At 53.4% G+C, this 20,734-nt stretch overlaps 7 protein-coding genes across 7 annotated transcripts; 3 read left to right on the top strand and 4 right to left on the bottom strand.

Annotated features, from left to right (window-relative positions):
• Positions 1-737: 737 nt before the first annotated feature.
• TOA1 (transcription factor IIA subunit alpha) lies at positions 738-2,602 on the top strand (the record flags this gene model as incomplete). Its single annotated transcript, XM_062907028.1, has 3 exons — positions 738-857; positions 1,292-2,454; positions 2,518-2,602. 3 exons carry the CDS (start codon positions 738-740, stop codon positions 2,600-2,602), a joined length of 1,368 nt encoding a protein of 455 aa, XP_062769935.1.
• Positions 2,603-3,526: 924 nt separating this feature from the next.
• PEX13 (Peroxisomal membrane protein PAS20) lies at positions 3,527-6,167 on the bottom strand. Its single transcript, XM_062907027.1, has 3 exons — positions 5,690-6,167; positions 5,096-5,617; positions 3,527-5,045 (listed from the first exon to the last, which is right to left on the bottom strand). Exons 1-3 carry the CDS (start codon positions 5,742-5,744, stop codon positions 4,285-4,287), a joined length of 1,338 nt encoding a protein of 445 aa, XP_062769934.1. The 5' UTR covers positions 5,745-6,167; the 3' UTR covers positions 3,527-4,284.
• A 260-nt stretch (positions 6,168-6,427) lies between these two features.
• Positions 6,428-9,241, bottom strand: KAR2_3 (ATPase with role in protein import into the ER). Its single transcript, XM_062907026.1, has 5 exons — positions 8,312-9,241; positions 7,497-8,251; positions 7,391-7,447; positions 6,798-7,288; positions 6,428-6,744 (listed from the first exon to the last, which is right to left on the bottom strand). Exons 1-5 carry the CDS (start codon positions 8,923-8,925, stop codon positions 6,553-6,555), a joined length of 2,109 nt encoding a protein of 702 aa, XP_062769933.1. The 5' UTR covers positions 8,926-9,241; the 3' UTR covers positions 6,428-6,552.
• Positions 9,242-10,480: 1,239 nt separating this feature from the next.
• On the top strand, positions 10,481-13,532 carry QC763_104550 (uncharacterized protein; the record flags this gene model as incomplete). Its single annotated transcript, XM_062907025.1, has 3 exons — positions 10,481-10,499; positions 10,602-10,677; positions 10,826-13,532. 3 exons carry the CDS (start codon positions 10,481-10,483, stop codon positions 13,530-13,532), a joined length of 2,802 nt encoding a protein of 933 aa, XP_062769932.1.
• Positions 13,533-13,778: 246 nt separating this feature from the next.
• EMP24 (p24 complex component) lies at positions 13,779-15,489 on the bottom strand. Its single transcript, XM_062907024.1, has 2 exons — positions 14,560-15,489; positions 13,779-14,491 (listed from the first exon to the last, which is right to left on the bottom strand). Exons 1-2 carry the CDS (start codon positions 14,758-14,760, stop codon positions 14,078-14,080), a joined length of 615 nt encoding a protein of 204 aa, XP_062769931.1. The 5' UTR covers positions 14,761-15,489; the 3' UTR covers positions 13,779-14,077.
• Positions 15,490-16,042: 553 nt separating this feature from the next.
• Positions 16,043-16,972, top strand: ARF1 (Arf GTPase arf1; the record flags this gene model as incomplete). The annotated part of the gene is made up of 4 exons (XM_062907023.1): positions 16,043-16,205; positions 16,303-16,547; positions 16,604-16,669; positions 16,904-16,972. The coding sequence occupies 4 exons, from the start codon at positions 16,043-16,045 to the stop codon at positions 16,970-16,972; spliced, it is 543 nt and encodes a 180-aa protein (XP_062769930.1).
• Positions 16,973-18,069: 1,097 nt separating this feature from the next.
• HSP78 (chaperone ATPase hsp78) lies at positions 18,070-20,481 on the bottom strand (the record flags this gene model as incomplete). The annotated part of the gene is made up of 1 exon (XM_062907022.1): positions 18,070-20,481. One exon carries the CDS (start codon positions 20,479-20,481, stop codon positions 18,070-18,072), a length of 2,412 nt encoding a protein of 803 aa, XP_062769929.1.
• Positions 20,482-20,734: the final 253 nt, after the last annotated feature.

Here is a 20,734-nt window from a genome sequence, read left to right as displayed (position 1 = left end):
GATGAACTATGTGATGATATCCTGCAGGTTGATTTACTTTCGTGATAATGGTCGCTGAATTGATGCAGAGTTCCAGGGCAGGTAATGCTTGTTTCTACTGCGGTTAAAAGTGCCGAGCGCCCTGAACTCACTAATAAAAGCGGACTGGCCAATCAGAAGGCAGGTGCCGGGTGGCTGTTGGTGCTCGAGCCAGATGACTAATCAGGCCTCAGTACTTCAACAGGCCTCTGGCGGATTCGTTCAACTTGCCCAATACATCACTCCCAGGCGAAACGGCAACCCAGACCCGCGGCGCAACACGGGCATATCACACTGCAGAGTTATTGCTGAATCGCTGCACTTTCCATCTAGACAAGACAGGTGTCACGAGAAAGAGGGAGTTCCTCTTTTTTTTCAAAGCGACGTGGCAGGACAAGCAATCGAGGAATCAGAGTGCAAGAGAAAACGTCTAGCAGTTCAGACCGACTTCCCGCCTCCCTCCCTTCGGGATATCTCATCCGCGAACCATCGACTCCGAATCATATTTTCCGCCGGCGCAACCCAAGCCGACGCCCCGTTTTTGCCGTGCAAAACGTAGAGAGAAAGAAGGAGTCGGTAGAGAGAAACTGCTAGTCAATCTCACAAACGTCAAGGCAACCACCGTTTGACGAAGCCACACGAAGAAAGTCAAATCGATCGCAGATAGCCAAGCTTCGCTCGCTGTTGTTGTTTTCGCTGCAGCTTTTTGACTCGTCAAGATGTCGAACGTTCACGTTGGCCAGGTTTACGAGGCTGTGATTCAGGGAGTCATCGACGCTGTGCGCGTTGATTTCGAGGAGAATGGTGTCGAGGATGGCGTGCTCGAGGACCTGAAGAAGGTGAGGCAAACCCGTATTCCTGTCCCTGTCTCCTTACCTGCTTGCGTGTCGATGCGCACCGTTTGTCGATTGAGATGAGAAGATGTTGGTGATGGTTGGTGGTGGTCAAGATTGAGGTTGAGGGGCGCGACAAGTGTCGGTCCCTTCGTTCGGGCGGTGTTGGCTGACGGGCTGGACTGCCTGGGCCTCCTGGGACGCAAAGAGGGGTGGAGAGCGAGCTGCCTCGGAGTGGGCGGCCCAGTGCTTTTGGGTCTCTTTTTAAGTCCCTTCCCCACTGCTGCGAACTTACTCCATTCCCCAACACTGCCTTCCGATTGGATGGTCTCACGCTTGATCACGTGGCACCCTGCTAGAGGGCCCCCCTCTCCTTCTGTTTTCTTATTGCCCCTCTTACAGGGAGCCATGTCTATGAATGAGACTAACACAAGCTGCAGAAATGGCAAATGAAGCTCTCGCAGCTCAACGTGGCCCAGTTTCCCTGGGACCCGAAGCCAGAGCAGCCCGCTCCTCCAGCTCAACCAGCCGCTCCCCCGGCTCCAGCGCCGCAAGCCGCTCCCCCACCGCAGGCGGCTTATACCCAGTCTACGTTGAGCCCTCAGACTTCAGCTCAACCTCTCTCGCTGCCAAATATCAACCAGCCTCATTCCAACGGGGTGCCCGTCAAGCAGGAGCCAGGGTTGGTCAGGTCCGAGCCGGTCGCTATCAAGCAGGAACCCGGCGCTGGCTCTCAACCCGTGCATCCTGGTTATCACAATGCCTCCCACCCTAGCCTGCCTACTGTCAACCCCAGCATAGCCGCTACCCGGGCTGTGCAGGCTTTGCAAAACAAGTACGGCGAGGGAGCTGCTGCCTCCATTGCCTCCATGTCCAACGGTAATGGTAAGGTCGGACAAGGGAACGTTGGCCAAGCCCAACAGCAGCAACAGCAGGTCCAGCAACAACATGCTCAACACCAGCAACACCCTCAGCAGCAGCAGTATCAGCAACACCCACAGCATCCTCAACAACAACGCCCCCAACACCCTCAGCAGATTCAGCAACAGCACATGCAACGGCCACAGCAGGGTGGACCTCAGCAGCTGACCCCCGAGCAGGTGTATCAACGACAGATGCAGCAACAGATGCAGCAACGCATGCAGCTACAGGCTCAACAGGCTCAGCAGCAGCGTGGGATTGCCCCCAACAACTTGCCTAATGCCCAGACTGATGGCCCTAGCGATGACTGCTGGGAGGCTGTCATGATGCGCCGCAACGCCGAAGGCCAGGCTGTCGAGATGGGCCGCGTCGAGATTGATGATCATCTTCACGCCCAGATCGCCGCCCGAGCCAAGCAGATGGAGGGCGGCGGCCTGATGCTTCCTCTGAAGCAGGCCACCAAGGTCCGCAGCCTTGACAATAGACGGAACCGCGCTGCTGGGGGTCCTTCCCAGGTTGATGGTGGGGAGGATGACATGAAGGATGAGGATTTGGATGACGATGCGATCAACTCTGACTTGGACGACTCCGACGACAACAAGGAGGACGAGGATGAGGATGATGACATGGGGCATATGATGCTTTGCATGTATGACAAGGTGCAGAGGGTGAAGAATAAGTGGTGCGTCTCTCTACTCCCACGAAACTTGTATAACATTTCAGATACTAATACCCTGGGCTACAGGAAGTGCACACTCAAGGATGGCGTCCTGACTGTGAACGGCAAGGAGTATGTCTTCCACAAGGCTACGGGGGAGTACGAGTGGTAATTTCTTCTTTCGGCGGGGACATCAACACCACCCATGCCTCCTTTTCTCGCTTTGCTCTGCGGGTAACCTTTTTCTTTATCACGGGAATATTGTATACATTTTTTTTTCGTTATAGCGACTTTGTCGCTGCCCTGGGACTGGGGTTTTGGTCATTTCATGGTTGTGGTCTTTCCCCTTCTGTCTCATCAAGGGGGGATGTCTTGTTTTTTTTTTTTTTTTTTTTTTTTTTTTTTTTTTTTTTTTTTTTTTTTTTAAAGAAAAAACATTTTATTACTGTTTCTCTTTGGGCGTCGGTTAGGGGGGCAAGAAACAGAAACGGGGGAAATTACAGAGATTGGCAGCGAGGTGAAAATAACATTCGATGAATTTCCGAGGGAAGGGACGAGAAGTATGGGGGAAGGATGAGGGTTTTTTTAATTTTGTATGATATGGCTATCAAAGAACCAAACAGAGGCTATGAAGGCAGAACAGTCCTCTTTCCCTTGTTTTGCCTTTTTTGGCCAGATGTCCAAGGTAGTGAATCCCAGGTTCTGAGTTTACTGCCATTTTCATCTTATATGGTGAGGAGGCTCTTTCTTTGTCGTCCCATGTTTCAATATGGATTTCTGCGTTTTGCTCCACCAAAAGTGCAACATGGAAATCCATCCAAACTGGAGACACCACGCGACACTGACGCACATGTTCAGGACACGCGGCCTAGTCGTGTCTATCACATGCAAATTGTTCACCTCGTAGCCACTGTCCACACTTGTTGAGCCTACAATGGGTAACATCCCATGACCAACGGAATAGAACAACCAAACAGCACAATGTTCAAGATACCTCTCATTTAATACAACTATCAAAACCACACACACACACACCCCCTTCCTCATCACCACACAAGTCCCAAAATAAATCGCTCTTCCCCCCCCTTATCGCTTACAATACCCCCCAAATCCCCCCAAGCAAACAGAACAAAAGTACAATAATAATAGGAATTTCATTCCCATCGCTTCATCAAGAATAACTGATGCTCTGTATGGTGTCATCATCAACTCCAAAAAAAAAAAAAAAAAAAAAAACGCCATGACTTTGTTGTATGAAAAAGATTCTTTTCGTTAACCCGTTTCCCACTCCTTCCTATACTTCCTTCGTTCCGTCATCCTCCCCCCTCCCCCTTTGCCAAAAAAGAGATCGGACTCGCATCGGTAAGATATGCTGACGTTATGACCTTCGTCGCGGTACATCGAGTTCGTGGGATATTAATAGTCGGGTTTGTTGCTGCTGAAATACACACAAAAAAGAGAGAAAGGCTGTAATGCTGCTGTTGTTGTACGGTCTCAGAACGTCGTCTTCGCCTTCTTCACCCGCTTCGCATGCTTCACATTGCCCATCCGAAGTAAATCTTCAAGCAAGAGTCCTTGTCGAGGATTGTGGGCAACCTGTTGTGAAGGATCTTGGTAATGCACAACCGGGTTTCCATTCATCAGAGGGGCCCCAGTCAGAGGATTCACGTATACCATAGTTCCCGACTGCTTATCGTAGCGGGGCACTGGAGTCATCCTCGTCTTCCTAAACTCTTGTAAAATGATGGAAAGCTCTGGCTGAGAATGAGAGCGTCGGCTTGGATGCGCAGAAGCAGGAACCGACTGTGCCGAGTGCGTACTGATAACAGGTCCAGGTATGACATTGGCCTCCTTCTAAGATTGGAACGTTGACTTCTGGAAGCTCTCCACGGTCACGTCGCCAACCTTGGTTGTCGGCATCGGGGGGGCCTTCAGGGGGTTCGTGCTGAGCGTGCCAGGGGCGCTGACGGAGCTGGTCAAGGAGCTAGTTCTACTGCTCTCGCTGGCGGGGGTGTTCTTGATGGCAGCGATGGGCTCGTTGGGCTTGCGCATAACTTCGAGGAAATTCGCAGGGAGATATCCAATTCTTCCATCGCGAGCGCGGCACTTCCACCACTCGCTTGGGTTGCCCATGGGATCACTCTTGCTCAGGACTGCAACAAAGTCGCCCTTGTGCACCTGGATATCGACTCCCTGAACGGCAGCCGGACCGCTATTGGCAGGGGTAAAGTCGTAGAGCACGCGGCAGAAGACAAGATTGTTGGGGTCAACAACTTGCTGAGCAGCCATGATTTGGCGCTTGCGCTCCTCTTCTTCAGCGCTGGCAGCCAGCCCTCGGATAATCCTGCTCATGATCATCGGAAGGCCGAAGGCGGCGAGGAGGAAGAAGAAGAGAGGCTTGCGGCTGGGCTTGGGTGGGGCGCTGCCGTCGGGAAGCTTGCGGCCCTCGAAGCGGGCGAACGCAGCGGGCGTGAGGGCTGTGGCATCCACCGGTGGGGGTCTGCCTGTAATCCTGGCGATCAGGGTGCGAATCCAACGCATCAGGGTAAAGATACCCAAGACTGAGCCGAGGGTGTCACGTAGATTTCCAAACTGTTCGGCCACAGATACCATAGCTATGATAACGTCAGTCTCGCGCCAATATCAATCTGTTAACATCACTTACCGAAGAAGCTGGAATGCGTGGCCATGTAAGTGCTCTCCAGCATCTGGGCAAATCCTCCGAAAGCGCCCACAATGCCTTCGAGCATCTGGAAGGTGGCCTGGGTGCTCATGTTGAAGCGGTTGGTGAGACTCTCCGGGTTGTTTGGGTCTCCTGGCATCCCGCCCCCGTACATGCCTCCTCCGTACATGCCGCCACCATATCCACCCATGCCTCCATACATGCTACTTCCATAGCCCCCATAACCACCCATACCGCCCATAGCGCCATATCTGTTGTATGGTGATGAGTAGGGCGACGAGTAGGCTGAACCGTAACCTCCGCCATAGGGCGAGGCGGCGTATGGCCTGCTGTAAGCAGCCGCGTTCTGTGTGACCGAAGAGGTCAGAGAGGCCGGAACTGGCGGTATCGGCGGGGTACCGGACGCGGTTGTGGTGGAAGTCGCCATGGCGGGATTGGAAAGTGCGTTGGGAGTCGCAGTTGTTGTCGCAGCTGGAGCGGCTGAGGATGGGGAAGAAAGAGTTGCTATTGTTGCGTGATTAGTAAGATGCTCTGAATGAATCCGAATGAGCGTATGATAATAAAGGAGGCACTAACCAGTCGTTCCAGACGCTGCGCCTGGTCTTTCCCACGGTTTTGGCGGCGATGCCATCGTGTTGCAAACGGGGGGGAGAGTTGCTGTTGCTGGGATGTTGAGAAAAGCACAGAGGCGCGCTCAGCCGGCGGACAAGGGTTTCCGGGGTGGCAACAGCGGGTCACAGCGAACAGGTCGCAAACTGGTCGATGCCCGGCCTCGGTAGCCGCCTACACACACCAGCCCCACGCGTATTTGTCGGAGCAACAAAGAAGAATCAGTCGTTGTTGGTGCGAGAATATCGTGTAGGTCGCTTCTGGCTTAAAATCAAAGAGGGAAGGATGGGTGGAGGCAATGCGTCCCCGGCGCAGAGAAGGGTGAAGGGGTGATTTTCAAGATGACGGCAGAGAGGGGGTGGAGAGCCTTGGTTCTGGAGCGACCCTTCTCGGGTGGTCGAAAGCGCTCGTGAACCTCGGTATTTTCGTCTTCAGCCACCTGCCGAGCCTCCCCCCAATCCTCTCAAGCACGGGGCAACCTGGAACCTGGAAGAAGGCTCCACCTCCGGTCTGGGGAAGTGTGCACCGATGTTTAACCGACCCAAGCATCGTTCCCAATCCGGGGCCAGCATGACTTGCACAGGTTGAGAAGCTTCGACTTATCTGGACACCAGGCCAACTGGCATCTGTTTGCTGTAGAATCATTGCAAGTCGAGATGTTTCTGCTATAGACACACTTTGAGCATATCAACCGCCACAAACAAACTGTGAAACTCGGTCTGTTTGATGGATATCTACGGTAATCTGGTCCTAAACCAGGTCTCTGTTCAATATCCATCCTGACCAGCATGGAACTGGTACCCGGTCAAAACACAGTTCCAAGTACATATCTACAACTCATCATGAATATCCGGCTCGTCATCGTAGCCAGCACCACTACCGCCAGACTCGGCGTACAGTTTGCTGGTGATGGGATAAGCCACATTCGACAGCCTTTCCTTCTGTTCTTCAAAGTCCTCCGCCGTCGCCGTAGCGGCATTCTCATCCAACCAACCCATCGCCTCGCTCAGGGCATCCATGATCTGGAATCATCGTTAGCACCAGTCCAAACAACAGGTCTGGGAACTCGACTTACAGTATCCTTATCATCACCATCAATCCTGCCACCCATGCCCTGTTCATCATTCACCTGGTTCTTGAGGCTAAAAGCGTAGTTCTCAAGCCCATTTCTGGCTTCGATCCGCTCTCGAATCTCCTTATCTTTCTCGGCATACCCCTCGGCCTCCAAGATCAAACGCTCAATTTCCTCGGCAGACAGCCGTCCTCGGTCGTTGGTAATCTTAACGCTCTCTGCCTTCCCGGTACCCTTGTCGTGGGCGGTGACTTTCAAGATACCATTGACGTCAATCGTAAACGAGACCTCGATCTGGGGGACACCTCTTGGTGCTGGTGGGATGCCGGTGAGTTCGAATTTGCCCAGGAGGTTGTTGTCCTTGGTCAGTGCGCGCTCGCCCTCGTAGACCTTGATCTGAACAACGTTTTGGTTGTCCGCTGCTGTTGAAAAGATTTGGGATTTTTTCTGCGGCCCGGTTAGTGAGACGGAGAGACTGCCATGAGTTCTGAGGACTTACCGTGGGAATCGCCGTGTTTCGCAAGATCAACTTGGTCTTCTCTCCTGTCAGCTCATGGAATCACTCTCCGTATGGTAATCAAGGTGAATGCGCCTACCATGACTCCTCCTGTGGTCTCGATACCCAGCGTGAGGGGGGTGATGTCCATAATAGCGTTCGTGATCATGGATTCCTCGCCGGCAATGATCTAACAGAAATATCAGCATCTTTCCCTTGCGGCTTTGAAATGTGATCGCTTACACCGCCCTGTAGCGCAGCTCCATGAGCAACAGCCTCATCGGGATTAACTCCCAGGCTAACCTTCTTCCCAAAGTACGCCTCGACCAACTCGCGAATCTTTGGAATCCTCGTCGACCCTCCCACCATCACGATATCAGTCACATCTTTCTTGTCAACCTTTGCATCTTTCAGCGCCTGCTCCACCGTCTTCAGCGTCTTCTTGAACATGGCCATATTCAACTCCTCAAAATTGGCCCTGGTGAGCGTGTACTCAAAGTCCAACCCCTTGTGCAACCCCTCAATCTCAACCCTAGCACTCATCTGCGAGCTCAGCGTCCGTTTGGCTTTCTCAGCCTCCCTCTTCAGCTTGCCCATCGCTTTGACGTCGTTCGTCACATCGGCTCCACCATTGGCCTTGGAGAACTGGGTAGCGAGGTGCTTGATGACTTTGTTGTCGAAATCCTCGCCGCCCAGTCTTGTGTCGCCTGCTGTTGACAAGACTTCAAACACACCGTCCTCGAGCTGAAGCAACGAGACGTCAAATGTGCCGCCTCCGAGGTCGTAGACGAGGATGGTGCGTTCGCCGTCAACTTTGTCGATGCCGTAGGCTAAAGCGGCGGCGGTGGGCTCGTTGATGACACGGACGATGTTGAGGCCGGCGATGAGGCCTGCGTCTTTGGTCGCCTGGCGTTGTTTGTCGCTGAAGTAGGCCGGGACGGTGACCACGGCGTGTTTGACTCTGAGAAAGGTCATGTCAGCACGTTTTTCCAACAGGGTGTGGAAAGAAGAAAATACTCACGGCACACCAAGAAACCCCTCGGCAACCTCCTTCATCTTCCCCAGCACCATCGCACTGATTTCCTCCGGAGTAAACGTCTTCATGTCCCCTTGTCCAGAAACGTCAACCTCCACCACCGGACCACCCGTCGTCCCGCTCTTCTTAACGGTAAAAGGCATATGTTTCGCATCCTCCTGCACCCCCTTGTCTGAAAACGACCTCCCGATCAACCGCTTGATATCAAATATCGTGTTCCTGGGGTTGCTCGCAAATTGGTTCTTGGCCCCCTCGCCCACCAACCTCTCCCCTTCTTTGGTCCAGGCTACGTAGCTTGGTGTGATTCGGCTTCCTTGGTCGTTGGCGATGATGTCGACTTTGCCATCTTTCATGACGCCCACGCAGGAGAAGGTGGTGCCGAGGTCGATGCCGATGATGGGTTCTCCTGGGGCGGGTTCATTGGAGACGGTGGAGTGGGCGGAGGCTACGGGGAGGATGGCGAGGGGGAAGATGATGAGGGCTATGAGGCAGAGGGAGAGGGTGAGGTAGAGGGGGAGTTTGCGGTAGGAGCTTTGAGGAGGTGGGCGGAGGTGAGGGGGTTTGAGGGGTACTTTTCGGCGTGTTTTGCGGAGAAACATCTTGTGAGGTTGGTGCTGTTACGAGTTGTTGGACTTGTGGTAGGTACCTATCTTCTGAATCCCCAAGATTGAAGTGATATGTATAAACAATGGGTATGAGTGGGAAGGTATACTGATTACAAGAAAGCCTGAGGTGTGAAGCTGTTATAACAAAACCAATCGAAGCCGCCATTCAACTTCTGACAATCTGTCAACATCATGGATGATGGCACAGCATGATACCTCCCGGGTACAGACCTCACAATCGGCCTCATCAGAAGATGCTGGATTCAACGAGAACTCAGTACAGAACACATATTCCTCTGTTGAAACCAGGAATAACGAGAAAGAGTCACAGATGCCAATGTTCTGGTCCGGGTCTGAAACCATGAACCTAGCTGCGCGGGTCGAAGCTGGCCCACCACCATAACAACCCTCCCCCTCTGCGACCACTGCCTCCCCCAGCCCTGCCATTCGGATCCGACAGTGTGGGTAGATCGGTGGTAGGGATCCAGGTACAGGGCTTAGCTCGGTATTTGCACTTGATTATGGTTGTTAGAAGCTTCAGATACTTTGCTGAACTGCGATTGTCCCATATTCAGCCATGTACGTGACCTTTTACCCCCGACCTGACCGATTCAGACACTGGAGCATCAAATACTTCATTCACATCCGACAGAACAGGCACAATTTTTCAAAATTTAAGCATCTGAGGTCCTAAGTTTTCCTCTTTCTGACCTTTGAAGTTGGTCTCTAAAGTCCAAGGTCACACCTCGGACTTATCGTCCTCATCCGCTTTGCCGCATCCTCAAACCGCCCCAGCCCAGGCCAACACACACACACCAGCAACCCACCGATGACTCTTTCATTTCTTGAAAAAGACACATCTCAGTTCCCAAAAACGAGATGATCACAACAAAGGTTCATCTTGTCCTCAATGGAGATGAGCTCTAACCCACAACGGCCCTATGCTCATGCTAGCTGCCGGCCAGCTCACACAATGGATGACTCTTACAATACGAAAAAAGACAGATCGCAGAACCTCAGACGAGAAATGACTTCCATCTCATTCTTTCATCTTATCTTCACCACAGTAAACCATGCTAGTAGATCGTGTGCTGAAACTATCATTTTACCATGAGTCACCATTGTGATGAGAACAGCGTGTTCTCTACAGATTCCACACTAACACGAGCTTTGGAATGCGCCCGCTCCCAGCGCTTTGGAACCGATCCTGTCTCGCGAACCTTTACCGAGTATCAATTAAAAGCCTCAGGCAGAACCTTGCGATATCTTCAAAAAACAAAAAAAAAAAGATGCTTCACTTCCCAAAGTCCATCCAAATCGTGATCACATCAAAGTTGGACAAGCCAAGCTAGCCTTGGCTGGCGCTTACCCCACGATAACCAAGGCCCAAACCCCTGTCCGAGAGCCCCCCGTTGCCGAGCAACACGCGATTCTGCTCACAACAGCATTCAGACAACCAATCAGTGCGGGGGATCACAACACCGCCCGTCATGGCAATCCAACTTGTTGTTGAAGTGCATCCTGCAGCAGCTCCCCAGAAATATATTCAATGGAGCTTATGCACGCTTGTTGATTGTACATACTTTGGGAAGCCCACGATATCCACCGGCTCGGGTTGAATTGCCTTTTGACTGTCAATTGTTCATTGTTGACTTTTGAAATCTTATCAGGCAGTATCAACAACGCCCAACAGGCAAAACTCGACACATTTCTTTGTTGGATTCGGTTTTGGACAAACACAAGAGTGTATGGTGACAATTGGCATCTGATTGCAAAGCCTCAGCGAGGGAGTCTCGTAGACTCTGATCGTCTGGTCTGTTTTTCAGGTAAAGCACCCATTTCTGAAGCTATTTCCCCCCTTCAAACCCTCAACTAACCCCCCCAACCCCTCCAGTCCTCAAACCTACCCCAAAATGGGCCTCCTCTCCAGCCTCAACCCCCTCCGCCCACGAGGAAGCGACCTTAACAACAACAACAAACTCCCTTTATACAAGGAAGTTCCCCCAAAACACTATAAACACTCTTCCAGCACATCTTCCTCCCGCCGCCCCCTCCGCTCCCTAAGAACAACAACAACAGCAGCAGCAACAACCAAAGAGCGCTACTCCGACTCTGAACTCTCCCCCTCCTCCTCCGGCTCCGAAGCCGACGACGACAGCGACTACCCCACCACCTCCCCCAGCTCATCATCCCCAGACTCCCCCCGCCGCACCTCAACAATAAACATGCTCCTCCCCAAACATGGGCATCGTAAACCCCCACGGAGGGGGCCAGTAGCCCGGCCAAGGTTTTTGTACCGTCTCCCGAACAAGGTTATTCGCTGGCTGTGCATCCTGATGATGTCAACCATAGTAATCTTCATCTTCGGCCTCATCCGCGCGTCACAACTAGAAAATAAACGGATCGCGGAGGGTAAGACGGAAGCAATTAAAAAGCCCGTTCCTGCGGTGTGGGAGCAGTTTGATTTTTTGACGAGGTATTACGGGGGGGTGAGGAGGTTGGTTGGGTTGGAGGGGAATGTGCCTGAGTATCCGAGATTAGGAGAGGAAAAGGGCTGGGATGGGGGGGAGGGGACAAGGGCGGGGAAGGGGGTGCCTGAGAGTAAGGGGTTTGAGGGGTACAAGGGGGGTGTTTTGCCCCAGAGGGGGGAGGTGGAGGAGTGTTTTTTGGAGGTGGGAGGGGGGAAAGTAAAAGTTCCTGGGGTGAGGTATCTGGAGGGGAGGCCGGATGGGTTTCCGGACAATGTGCTGGGGAGTTATGAGCTTTTGGCGTTGCCGGAGGATGTGTGCTTTGAGAGGTTTGGGAGGTACGGGCCTTATGGGTATGGGTATTCTATTAAGAAGGGGGGCCTTGGGGTGGGCGAGCACGGGGACAGGGAGGGGGCGGGAGAGTTTCGGGGGACGGGGCAGGAGGTGGATTATAGGAGGGTCGACTGGGCGGATGCGCAGAGACGGTGTTATGAAGCCAACGCCAAGAGGTATAAGCCTTTGGTGAGGAAGGAGGCGGCGCCGAGTGGGTTCTATATTGGGGATGGAATTAGGGGTGCGAAGTTCGCTGTGCGCGAGGCCAAGACGCCTGTGGTTGAGAGCGTCAGGCCTGCCGCGGCCGGACATAATAAGACTGCGGCAGAGGAAGAGAAACCTCTGCAGGAAAACCCCCAAGGCGACCTCCCTCGCACCGCTGTCGTCCTCCGCTGCTGGGATGAGTTTCAGTGGAAGGAGGAAGACATCCTCAACCTCCGCGCCCTCATCGCCGAGCTCTCTCTTGCTTCTGGCGGCCGCTACGACGTCCACCTCCTCGTCCAAGTCCGCAACGATGCCCGCAACCCCGTCTGGGCCGACGACGAAGCCTACCGCGCCCGCATCAATGAGACCGTCCCCGAAGAGTTCCGCGGCATCGCCACCCTCTGGTCCCAAACCCAAATGCTCGCCGTCTACCAAGGCATCGTCGACCTCTTCACCCGCGGTCCCGACCTCCCCGTCCACGGCTCCTACCGCGGCCTCCAGATGGCCATGCAGCACTTCGCCTACAACCACCCAGAATACGAGTACTTTTGGCAATGGGAAATGGACATCCGCTACACAGGCCACTACTACGACCTCCTGACCAAACTCGAGAATTGGTCCAAAACCCAACCTCGAAAAGGCCTCTGGGAGCGCAACGGCAGGTTCTACATGCCTTATGTCCACGGCTCATGGGAGGACTTCAAGCAAATGGCCCGCGTCCAAACCGAGCACGGGACCGTGACGGCAGACAACATGTGGGATAAACTCCCCGGCTCCATCAAATCCCCCTCTCCCCCAGTGACAAAACCCCAAACCGAAAGCTCGGTCTGGGGTCCCTTGCGGCCAGAAGATCCCAAAGATTGGTTCGAGCACGAGCACGACCCTGTCCCGCCTACTTCTTACGAAAGGGATAAATATACCTGGGGCGTCGGGGAAGAGCCCGATCTCATCACCTTGTCGCCCATTTTCGATCCGGAGGGAACATCCTGGAAGCTGGCGAGTGATATCACGGGGTACAACACCCAACGTGGCCTCCCGCCGAGAAGAGCTCAGATCATCACCGCGTCTAGAATGTCAAGACGACTACTCCTTCTCATGCACAGGGAGACAGCCTTCAAGAAACACCACGCGTTTCCGGAAATGTGGCCAGCCACGGTGGCGCTTCACCACGGGTTTAAGGCTGTGTATGCACCTCACCCTGTGTTTGTCGACAGAGCCTGGCCGGCGGATTACCTCGCACGGGTCCTCAACGGGGGGAGGAATGGTGCCTCTGGTGGGGGCAGGACATCGGTTTACGGTGACAAGGAGCACAATATGAGGGGGCTGACGTGGTTCTACAACGCGGGGTTTAGTGGGAATTTGTATAGACGGTGGATGGGGCTCAAGGTGAATAATGATGGGGGAGAACAGTTCGAGTTGGAGATGGACGAGACTGGGACAAAGGATGAGAAGACGCCCGGGGGGATGAGAGGTGGGGAGGGGAGGATGTGTTTACCGCCCATGTTGTTGCACCCGGTGAAGGAGGTGGAGTTGCCGGTGGAGGAGCATAGGAGGGAGGAGGATGAGGTTTTTGTGGAGGTTGATCCTTCTGCTTGAGATACCCATGGAGAGGGGAGGATATTATACATGGGTGGTTTCCTTGATTACCTACTTTGGTTGGGTTTCCGACGGCGTTGGGGATATAATTGGTTTACCTGCTTCTGTTGGCATATGAAGAGCATGAGCAAAGATCTATTTCTAGACGAGAAAATGAATGAATCTGCTGTACATGATTGAAAATGCTTGTTTAACTGATGGTCCAGCAGCGTGACCAGTGAAAAGAGACGGCCTTTTCTAGCCACTGGGCACTCCATGCGATCAGCAGCGCTCCGAAACCAAAAACAAAGTGGTAGATCATGAATTATCGTGACATTGCATCTACAAGCACCTGTGCCTTCATGGCAGACAGTGACGCTACACCCTCTCCTTCTTACATCAAACCATTGCTGTGCTTCATGAGCCCCAAAGACAAAATTACCCCTGAATCCACTTCCGTATTCCGCACCGCCAGATCCTGCGCCCAAAATATGGATAACCCGTGTAGTAAAGGTGTATATATGCATTTATTCGAGCAATGCAAACCCCGAGGCTTTGCCTCCTCCTTAAACAACCCGCTTGACCTCAAAGAATCTTCTGAGCCACCAGACCTGGAAGACACTCTCGCCAACGACAATACCGATAACAAACAAGTTCCACCACTTGACTCTGCTGTTGGTGCTCTCGGCCGTGTTACGGTGGGTGCGCTCACGAACAATGATATAGCCCTGCTCATCCTTGACCCGCTCCAGCATTTCTGACAGCTTGCGCACCTCCACCTCAAGGGGATCCTGGGGGGCATCGGCCTCGGAGACGTAGACGATGCCGTGAACGTTGAACGAGACCTCTTTGGAGTGGGCACCCCAGTGCTCGTTGCCGAAGCAGTACAGGTACTTGCCGTCATGCTTGGCTTCGAAGGAGAAGTCGCCGTTGGAGATGGACTTTTCGTTTACTTCGAATCCGCCGACAGGGTTGGTGATCTGTGGATCGAAACAAAACTTGGTTAGTCGGCTGCTCCCCATTCCGCCCATTGAGAACCAAGACATACCCAGAAATCAATATCAAGATTGCCAGAGCTTCCGAACTCCCTGTCGCCAACTTGGAAAGTGACCGTCATCCTGTCATCGCGGTGCAGGTTCTCGTGGAAGCATTCGCGCCCGTGGGCTGGGAGCTGGATGTTGTGTGCAAGAGCTGAGCTCACCAGCACGCTGGCTGAGAGCAGCAGCTTGGCTGCTGTGCGCAGAAACATTGCGTGTATCGTCGGTCGGGGGGGTCTCTCGCCGTCGGTGTCGTTATCCGTATCGTTTGGGGTGGTGATGACGTGGAAGGACTCGCAAATGGCTAGAGCTTCACCCTAGATTTTCGCGGTGCTGGCTTCTTCTGACGGGACTTTGGTCTCAAGGGACACCTTGGCGATTCTGGCCGCGTGGAGTGTGAGTGGTCCACAGGTCGAGCAAGAGCGGCTCCTCCTGGCAGGCCGACAACACAGTGACAGGGGCCCTTGCTACCGCAACTCTGCTCCAGGGTTGGGGGTTGGCTGTTGGCTTGTGAAGAGAAAAATCGGAGCCACCTCAGAGGCAACAACTTCGCGGTCCAATGTTGTTCCAGAGGCTCGCACTGGCCGGGTACATGCAAAGTACCGTTGACCGTGTGCCTAAAAGGGGCTTGTGATAAGGTTGCCAGTGGGTATTCACGCAGACTGCGCCCGTGCGTCGCCCCTAACCCTTTGGAAGCAAAGTCCCCTGGCTTGCGGTGCCAGAGGGGCAAGACAGGACTGGCGTTCCCTGGACTGGCTGCATGTCCCGTGCCCGGCTCAGCTCAGCCCAGCCCAAGAACAACTTTCAAAATCCAAACCGTTCCCCCCAAAGAGTTTCCCTTCCCACACCGCCATCATAGCATCATAAGCCAGCACCCATCGCGACGGTAAACAACCGCGTCGCCATCTCCATCCATATTCGAGGACCGCCTTGAATAGTAAGTCATTTTCTTTATCCTGCCCGTCTCCTAAAAAGAGAGAGAGAGAGAGAGAGAAAGGAGAGCTCGACCACCGACGACTCGACTGTATGTGCTGTGTGTCTGTGCATCCATCGCGGCATCGGCTTTCTGCCTCGGCCTGCCGCCCGCTGCCTTCCAATCATCACGACAACTGCTCCCAGCGGCTCTTGGCCCATCGAAACCCGTGCTGCTGACCAATTCGACGCTGCAGTCGTCGCTTCACTCGACGATTTGTCGCTTCCCGTTTGCACGCACTGGGGACATCGAGGCTGTAGGTTGGAAGCCTGGACGCCCGACTCGAACTCTGGAACGCTCCGCATATCTGTCCTCAGACCATCGGTCAGCTCTCTATACCTTTTGCCTCCCGGCTTCCTTTGTATCGCAACCATCGACTCTCCCAACCTCACCGACGCTCTTAGCTCCGTATCTGATCACGCCCCTTTTTGCTGCTTATCTGCTCACACAACACTCTTTCCAGATAACAACTACTACTACCCCAGTTACCCAAAGTCTCCTTGTGAGCCAACACCGCCAAGATGGGTCTCGCAGCCTCCAAATTTCAGGACATGCTCAAGCAGCTGTTCGTCTTCAACAAGAAGGAAATGAGAATTCTCATGGTCGGTCTCGATGCCGCCGGCAAGACCACCATTCTTTACAAGCTCAAGCTTGGTGAGGTCGTCACCACCATCCCCACCATCGGTACGATTACACCATCCACCCCATCTCCAGTGTTCGGGCATCTCCGAACATGTCTAGTCCCATGACAACATCAAAACTGACACTCTCTTTAATATAGGCTTCAACGTCGAGACCGTCGAGTATGCCAACATTCAGTTCACCGTGTGGGATGTCGGTGGACAGGACAAGATCCGCCCCCTCTGGAGACATTACTTCCAGAACACCCAGGGCATCATTTTCGTCGTCGACTCCAACGATCGTGACCGTATTCCCGAGGCTCGCGAAGAGCTTCAGCGCATGCTCAACGAGGATGAGCTGCGGGATGCTCTTCTCCTTGTCTTCGCCAACAAGCAGGATTTGCCTGTAAGCAACGAGAATCAACCAATGATTGTTGATCAACCTGACTGACGTGCTTGTAGAACGCCATGAGCGTTGCTGAGATCACAGACAAGCTTGGCCTCCACAGCTTGAGACAACGCGTTTGGGTATGTTTTTTCCGTCGCAGTATTCATGAAATGATTGGCCCTCCTCTAACATGTGCTCCAGTACATCCAATCTACCTGCGCCACTTCCGGTGACGGTCTGTTCGAGGGTCTCGACTGGCTCTCCAGCGAGCTCAAGAAGAAGTCATAAATGTAACGCAGAACACCACAGGCCGGTCCCCTTCACCGGTCAGTCAAGCATGGTTCGATTGTGCTCTCAAATATACCCAATTTTAGACGATCGACTGGTCCATGAACATTACACACGGCGGTTTCTGTCTCTATGGTGACAGCCGTTCACGATGAGAAGATGCAGAGGGAGAATCGACACTCTCTTTCAAACTTGGTCACTTTTCGGAAAGACAGGGGGCGTATTGGCTTGGAATCTTGTACAATTTGATACATCGTCAGGAGAGAACAACAGTCCATCTGCTACTTCCCCGAACGCCCCGACTCCTTCTCAACCTGGCTCTCCACGTCTACGTCTGATGATATGCCGAGGATGCGAAGGGATGAAAAGGGGGAATACGTTATACAGCAGGGAGGAAGTTATGGATGTTGTTTTTGTTCGGGAGAAGTGGTGGGCGTGCAAGGAGTGTTACGGGGGCTGTAAACACAGTTGCTAATCATCAATTTGATTTTCCGTTTTTCCAGTCTTGGCTTTTCCCTTTTCTGTTTCTCTCTCCTATACACGATTGTTATGAGTACTCTAGCATGCTTGGTGTAATGCGATTTGTGTTTTGCTTATAACGCTGGGATGGTGCAAATGAAATGAGGAATTGTGTGATGGCAATAGTGTTGCCTAGGTGAGCGTGCGTAACCGTCGGGCATCATCTGGCGGCGGTTCAAGTTTACCTAGATGGTCACACGCAACACAAAGATGGGTTCGTCATCTGCAATTGACTGGCTAGCTCCAGGTATTGGTTTCGAGCTCCAGTTTGGTTCCATAGTTTGGATCGAGCTTTCTTTGTCTGGTTTGTTCAAGACGAAACGGGGCAGGTGAGCGTGTGAGGGTGGTTGCTCGCGGTGAGGGTTGGGGGGGCACAAAGAAAGGTTGTCTTGTCACATTGTTTGCTCATTCTCATGTCTTGAGGTACTTTGTGGAGCATGACTAGAACCCCAAGTGTCGTCCACCAGAATTTACAAGGGCAAGGGAAAATATTCACAGCATGTTCTCATGTCTCATTTCCCAATCTACAATATGATGATACAAAAATATACAAAGTCCAAAAACCAACCCCCCCCCCTTCCAAAATGCTACCATGATATACATTCCCAGCGCCATAACTCATGCATGGACACGCCCCCCTAATCTCCTGTTAAACGATGGAGCGGCGTCTTCATCTGTAACTTTTCTTGCACAACAAACTTACACTTTTCTCCCCTTTACCCACAACTGTTGTTTACTTCTCCTCCCCCTCCTCCTTTCGGCCCTCCTCCCCCTTCCCAGGCTGCCCCTCAATCACCAACCCCGTCTTCTCCTCATTCACCCTCACAACCGCATGATCCCCCTTCCTAATCTCCCCCCTGATAATCTTATCCGCCAGCCCGTTCCCAATCTCCGTCGTGATCAACCTGTTCAGCGGCCTCGCCCCAAACTTGGGATCATACCCCCTCTCCGCCAACCACTGCCTCACATCCCCCGGAACCTCGAGCGTGATCCGTCTGTCGTCCAGCCTCTGCTGCAGCTCCTTCAGCCGAATATCCACAATATCCCTCAGCGCCTCCAGCGCCAGCCTCTTGAAAATAATAAAGCTGTCGATCCTGTTGAGGAACTCGGGCGGGTATTGGGAGTGAACAACGTCCATGACGGCACGTTTGACGTCGGGGTGGATGTCCCCGTCCGGAGTCTCCTTGTAAGGGTGGAGCATGTCCGCTCCCACCAGGATCTCAGCGCCCAGGTTGGAGGTGAGCACGATGATGGTATTCTTAAAGTCGACCTTGTGGCCCTGGGCGTCGGTGAGGTAGCCTTCGTCGAGGACTTGGAGGAGCAGAGCCGAGATGTCGCGGTGGGCTTTTTCGAATTCATCAAAGAGGAGGACGGCATAGGGTTTCCTCCTGACGGCTTCCGTGAGCTGACCCGCGTCCTCGTACCCGACGTATCCAGAGGGAGCACCGATCAGACGAGAAATCGTGTGCTTCTCCTGGAACTCCGACATGTCAAACCTGACTACGGCCGACTCGGTCGAGAAGAGGAAACCGGCTAGTTTCTTGCAGAGTTCTGTTTTGCCTACACCGGTAGGCCCCAAGAAGAAGAAGGATGCCAGGGGGCGGTTCTCCCCGCTGAGCCCGGCGCGCTGCATCCGGACGGCGTCGGCGACGGCTTTGAGGGCTTCGTCTTGGCCGCGGATGGATTCCCGGAGGATGTCCTCCATGTGGATCAGGCGTTCGGTGTGGCCAGAGGTGAGCTTGGAAATTGGGATGCCCGTGATGCGGGACACGACGTTGGCGATGTCATCTGCCGTGACAGAGTCATGGATCAGGGTCGTCTCGCTCTTCTTCTCGTCTTCCTTGGGTAGCTTTTGTTCCAGCTGAGGGATGATGCCGAAGCGGAGCTCCGATGCGCGGCCAAAATTGCCAACGCGTTGGGCAACTTCAAGTTCGACTCTGGCTCTGTCGAGCTCGGCTTGGGCTTGCTTGATGGCGTCGAGCTCGGCCTTTTCCTTTTCCCACTTCTCGGTCAAGACCTTGACTTCATCTTCGTACGTCTTCAGATCAGCCTCGAGTTTTTCACGTCGTTCCTTGCTTGCAATGTCCTTTTCCTTGCGCAAGCTTTCGAGCTCGATCTGGATGGTCATGATCTTTTGGTCGAGGTGTTGGATGTCGTCTGGCTTGCTCTCTTGCTGCAGTCTGAGAGAGCTTGCTGCCTCGTCCATCAGGTCGATTGCCTTGTCTGGGAGGAAACGGTCGGTGATGTAGCGGTTGGAATAAGTAGCTGCGGCGACCAGGGCACCGTCAGTGATGCGGACACCATGGTGCACCTCGTACTTGTCCTTAATACCTCGCAGAATGCTGATGGTATCTTGGACTGTTGGCTCGCTGACAATGATGGGTTGGAATCTCCGCGCGAGAGCGACGTCCTTTTCGATTAGACGGTATTCCGCGAGGGTCGTAGCGCCGCAGCACTGAAGCTCACCTCTTGAAAGGGCGGGTTTCAAGAGATTAGAAGCGTCGATAGACCCTTCGGCCTTTCCAAGACCCAGAAGGGTGTGAAGCTCATCGATGAAGAGGATAACTTCCCCATTCGCCTGTTCCACCTCGGTCAACACCTTCTTCAACCTCTCCTCAAAGTCACCCCTGAACTTGGCTCCCGCGATGAGCGAGCCAAGGTCCAGACTGATGACCCTTTTGTTCTTGATGCTCTCCGGAACAGCCCCCCGTACGATTTCCAGGGCCAGCCCCTCCAGAATCGCCGTCTTGCCTACACCAGCATTACCGATAAGCACCGGGTTGTTCTTTGTCCTTCTCGATAGAATTTGTATCGTTCGCTGAATCTCGGCCGATCTGCCAATAACGGGATCAAGCTTTCCATCTCTTGCCTTTGCCGTCAAGTCAACGCCGTATTGTTCCAGAGCAGGCTTCTCCGGCTCGCCTCCCATGTTCATGCGGTGAGTACCGCCCGGTGGGTGCGGTCTGCCATTGGAATAGTGCCGAGCTGCCACAGATGGCATGAGCCGTAGTGAGTTTACCAGAGCTGCCGTCTGCGGTGTGGTTGTAGCGAGGGCTTGGGGAAATTGTCGCTGTCGGGTAGCCCCCCTCGACACGGCAGCCATGCGCCGAGAGGCTACTGTTAGTAGCCGTGATCGTGCTTGCATGGTGGTTTGTTTTGTATGTTTTGCGTTTTCCAACGTTGTTGTCGCCGGGCAACAGAGTTCAAATTAGGTTTGCCGACCGAGCCTCCCGTTGAATTTAACGTCTTTGTAGACAGACACCAGTGGCAAGTCTGTTTACTGATAGAGAAGCTCAGTCTGGGAGCTCGAAAGCTCTCGGTGATTCCATCATGGCCCCACATAAAGGCTTTTATCTTATCGGAGCTTAATGCTGCAGCAAGTGGATATTGAGCTTGTG

The sequence above is a fragment of the Podospora pseudopauciseta genome, chromosome 1 (assembly GCF_035222475.1).
Source record: "Podospora pseudopauciseta strain CBS 411.78 chromosome 1, whole genome shotgun sequence".
Classification (NCBI taxonomy): domain Eukaryota; kingdom Fungi; phylum Ascomycota; class Sordariomycetes; order Sordariales; family Podosporaceae; genus Podospora; species Podospora pseudopauciseta.
The sequence above is the reverse complement of the archived record's forward strand: the minus strand, read 5'-3'. Positions and strand labels throughout refer to the sequence as shown.

Excerpts from the sequence above, each read along its gene's own strand:
- PEX13 (XM_062907027.1), bottom strand. The coding sequence starts at position 5,744 with ATGGCATCGCCGCCAAAACCGTGGGAAAGACCAGGCGCAGCGTCTGGA. Across the intron at positions 5,618-5,689 it reads CGCAGCGTCTGGAACGACTG|CAACTCTTTCTTCCCCATCC; the intron begins GTTAGTGCCTCC and ends ACGCAACAATAG. Across the intron at positions 5,046-5,095 it reads CACGCATTCCAGCTTCTTCG|CTATGGTATCTGTGGCCGAA; the intron begins GTAAGTGATGTT and ends ACGTTATCATAG.
- KAR2_3 (XM_062907026.1), bottom strand. The coding sequence starts at position 8,925 with ATGTTTCTCCGCAAAACACGCCGAAAAGTACCCCTCAAACCCCCTCAC. Across the intron at positions 8,252-8,311 it reads GAGGGGTTTCTTGGTGTGCC|AGTCAAACACGCCGTGGTCA; the intron begins GTGAGTATTTTC and ends GACCTTTCTCAG. Across the intron at positions 6,745-6,797 it reads ATGGTGATGATAAGGATACT|ATCATGGATGCCCTGAGCGA; the intron begins GTAAGTCGAGTT and ends CGATGATTCCAG.
- EMP24 (XM_062907024.1), bottom strand. The coding sequence starts at position 14,760 with ATGTTTCTGCGCACAGCAGCCAAGCTGCTGCTCTCAGCCAGCGTGCTG. Across the intron at positions 14,492-14,559 it reads ATCTTGATATTGATTTCTGG|ATCACCAACCCTGTCGGCGG; the intron begins GTATGTCTTGGT and ends TTCGATCCACAG.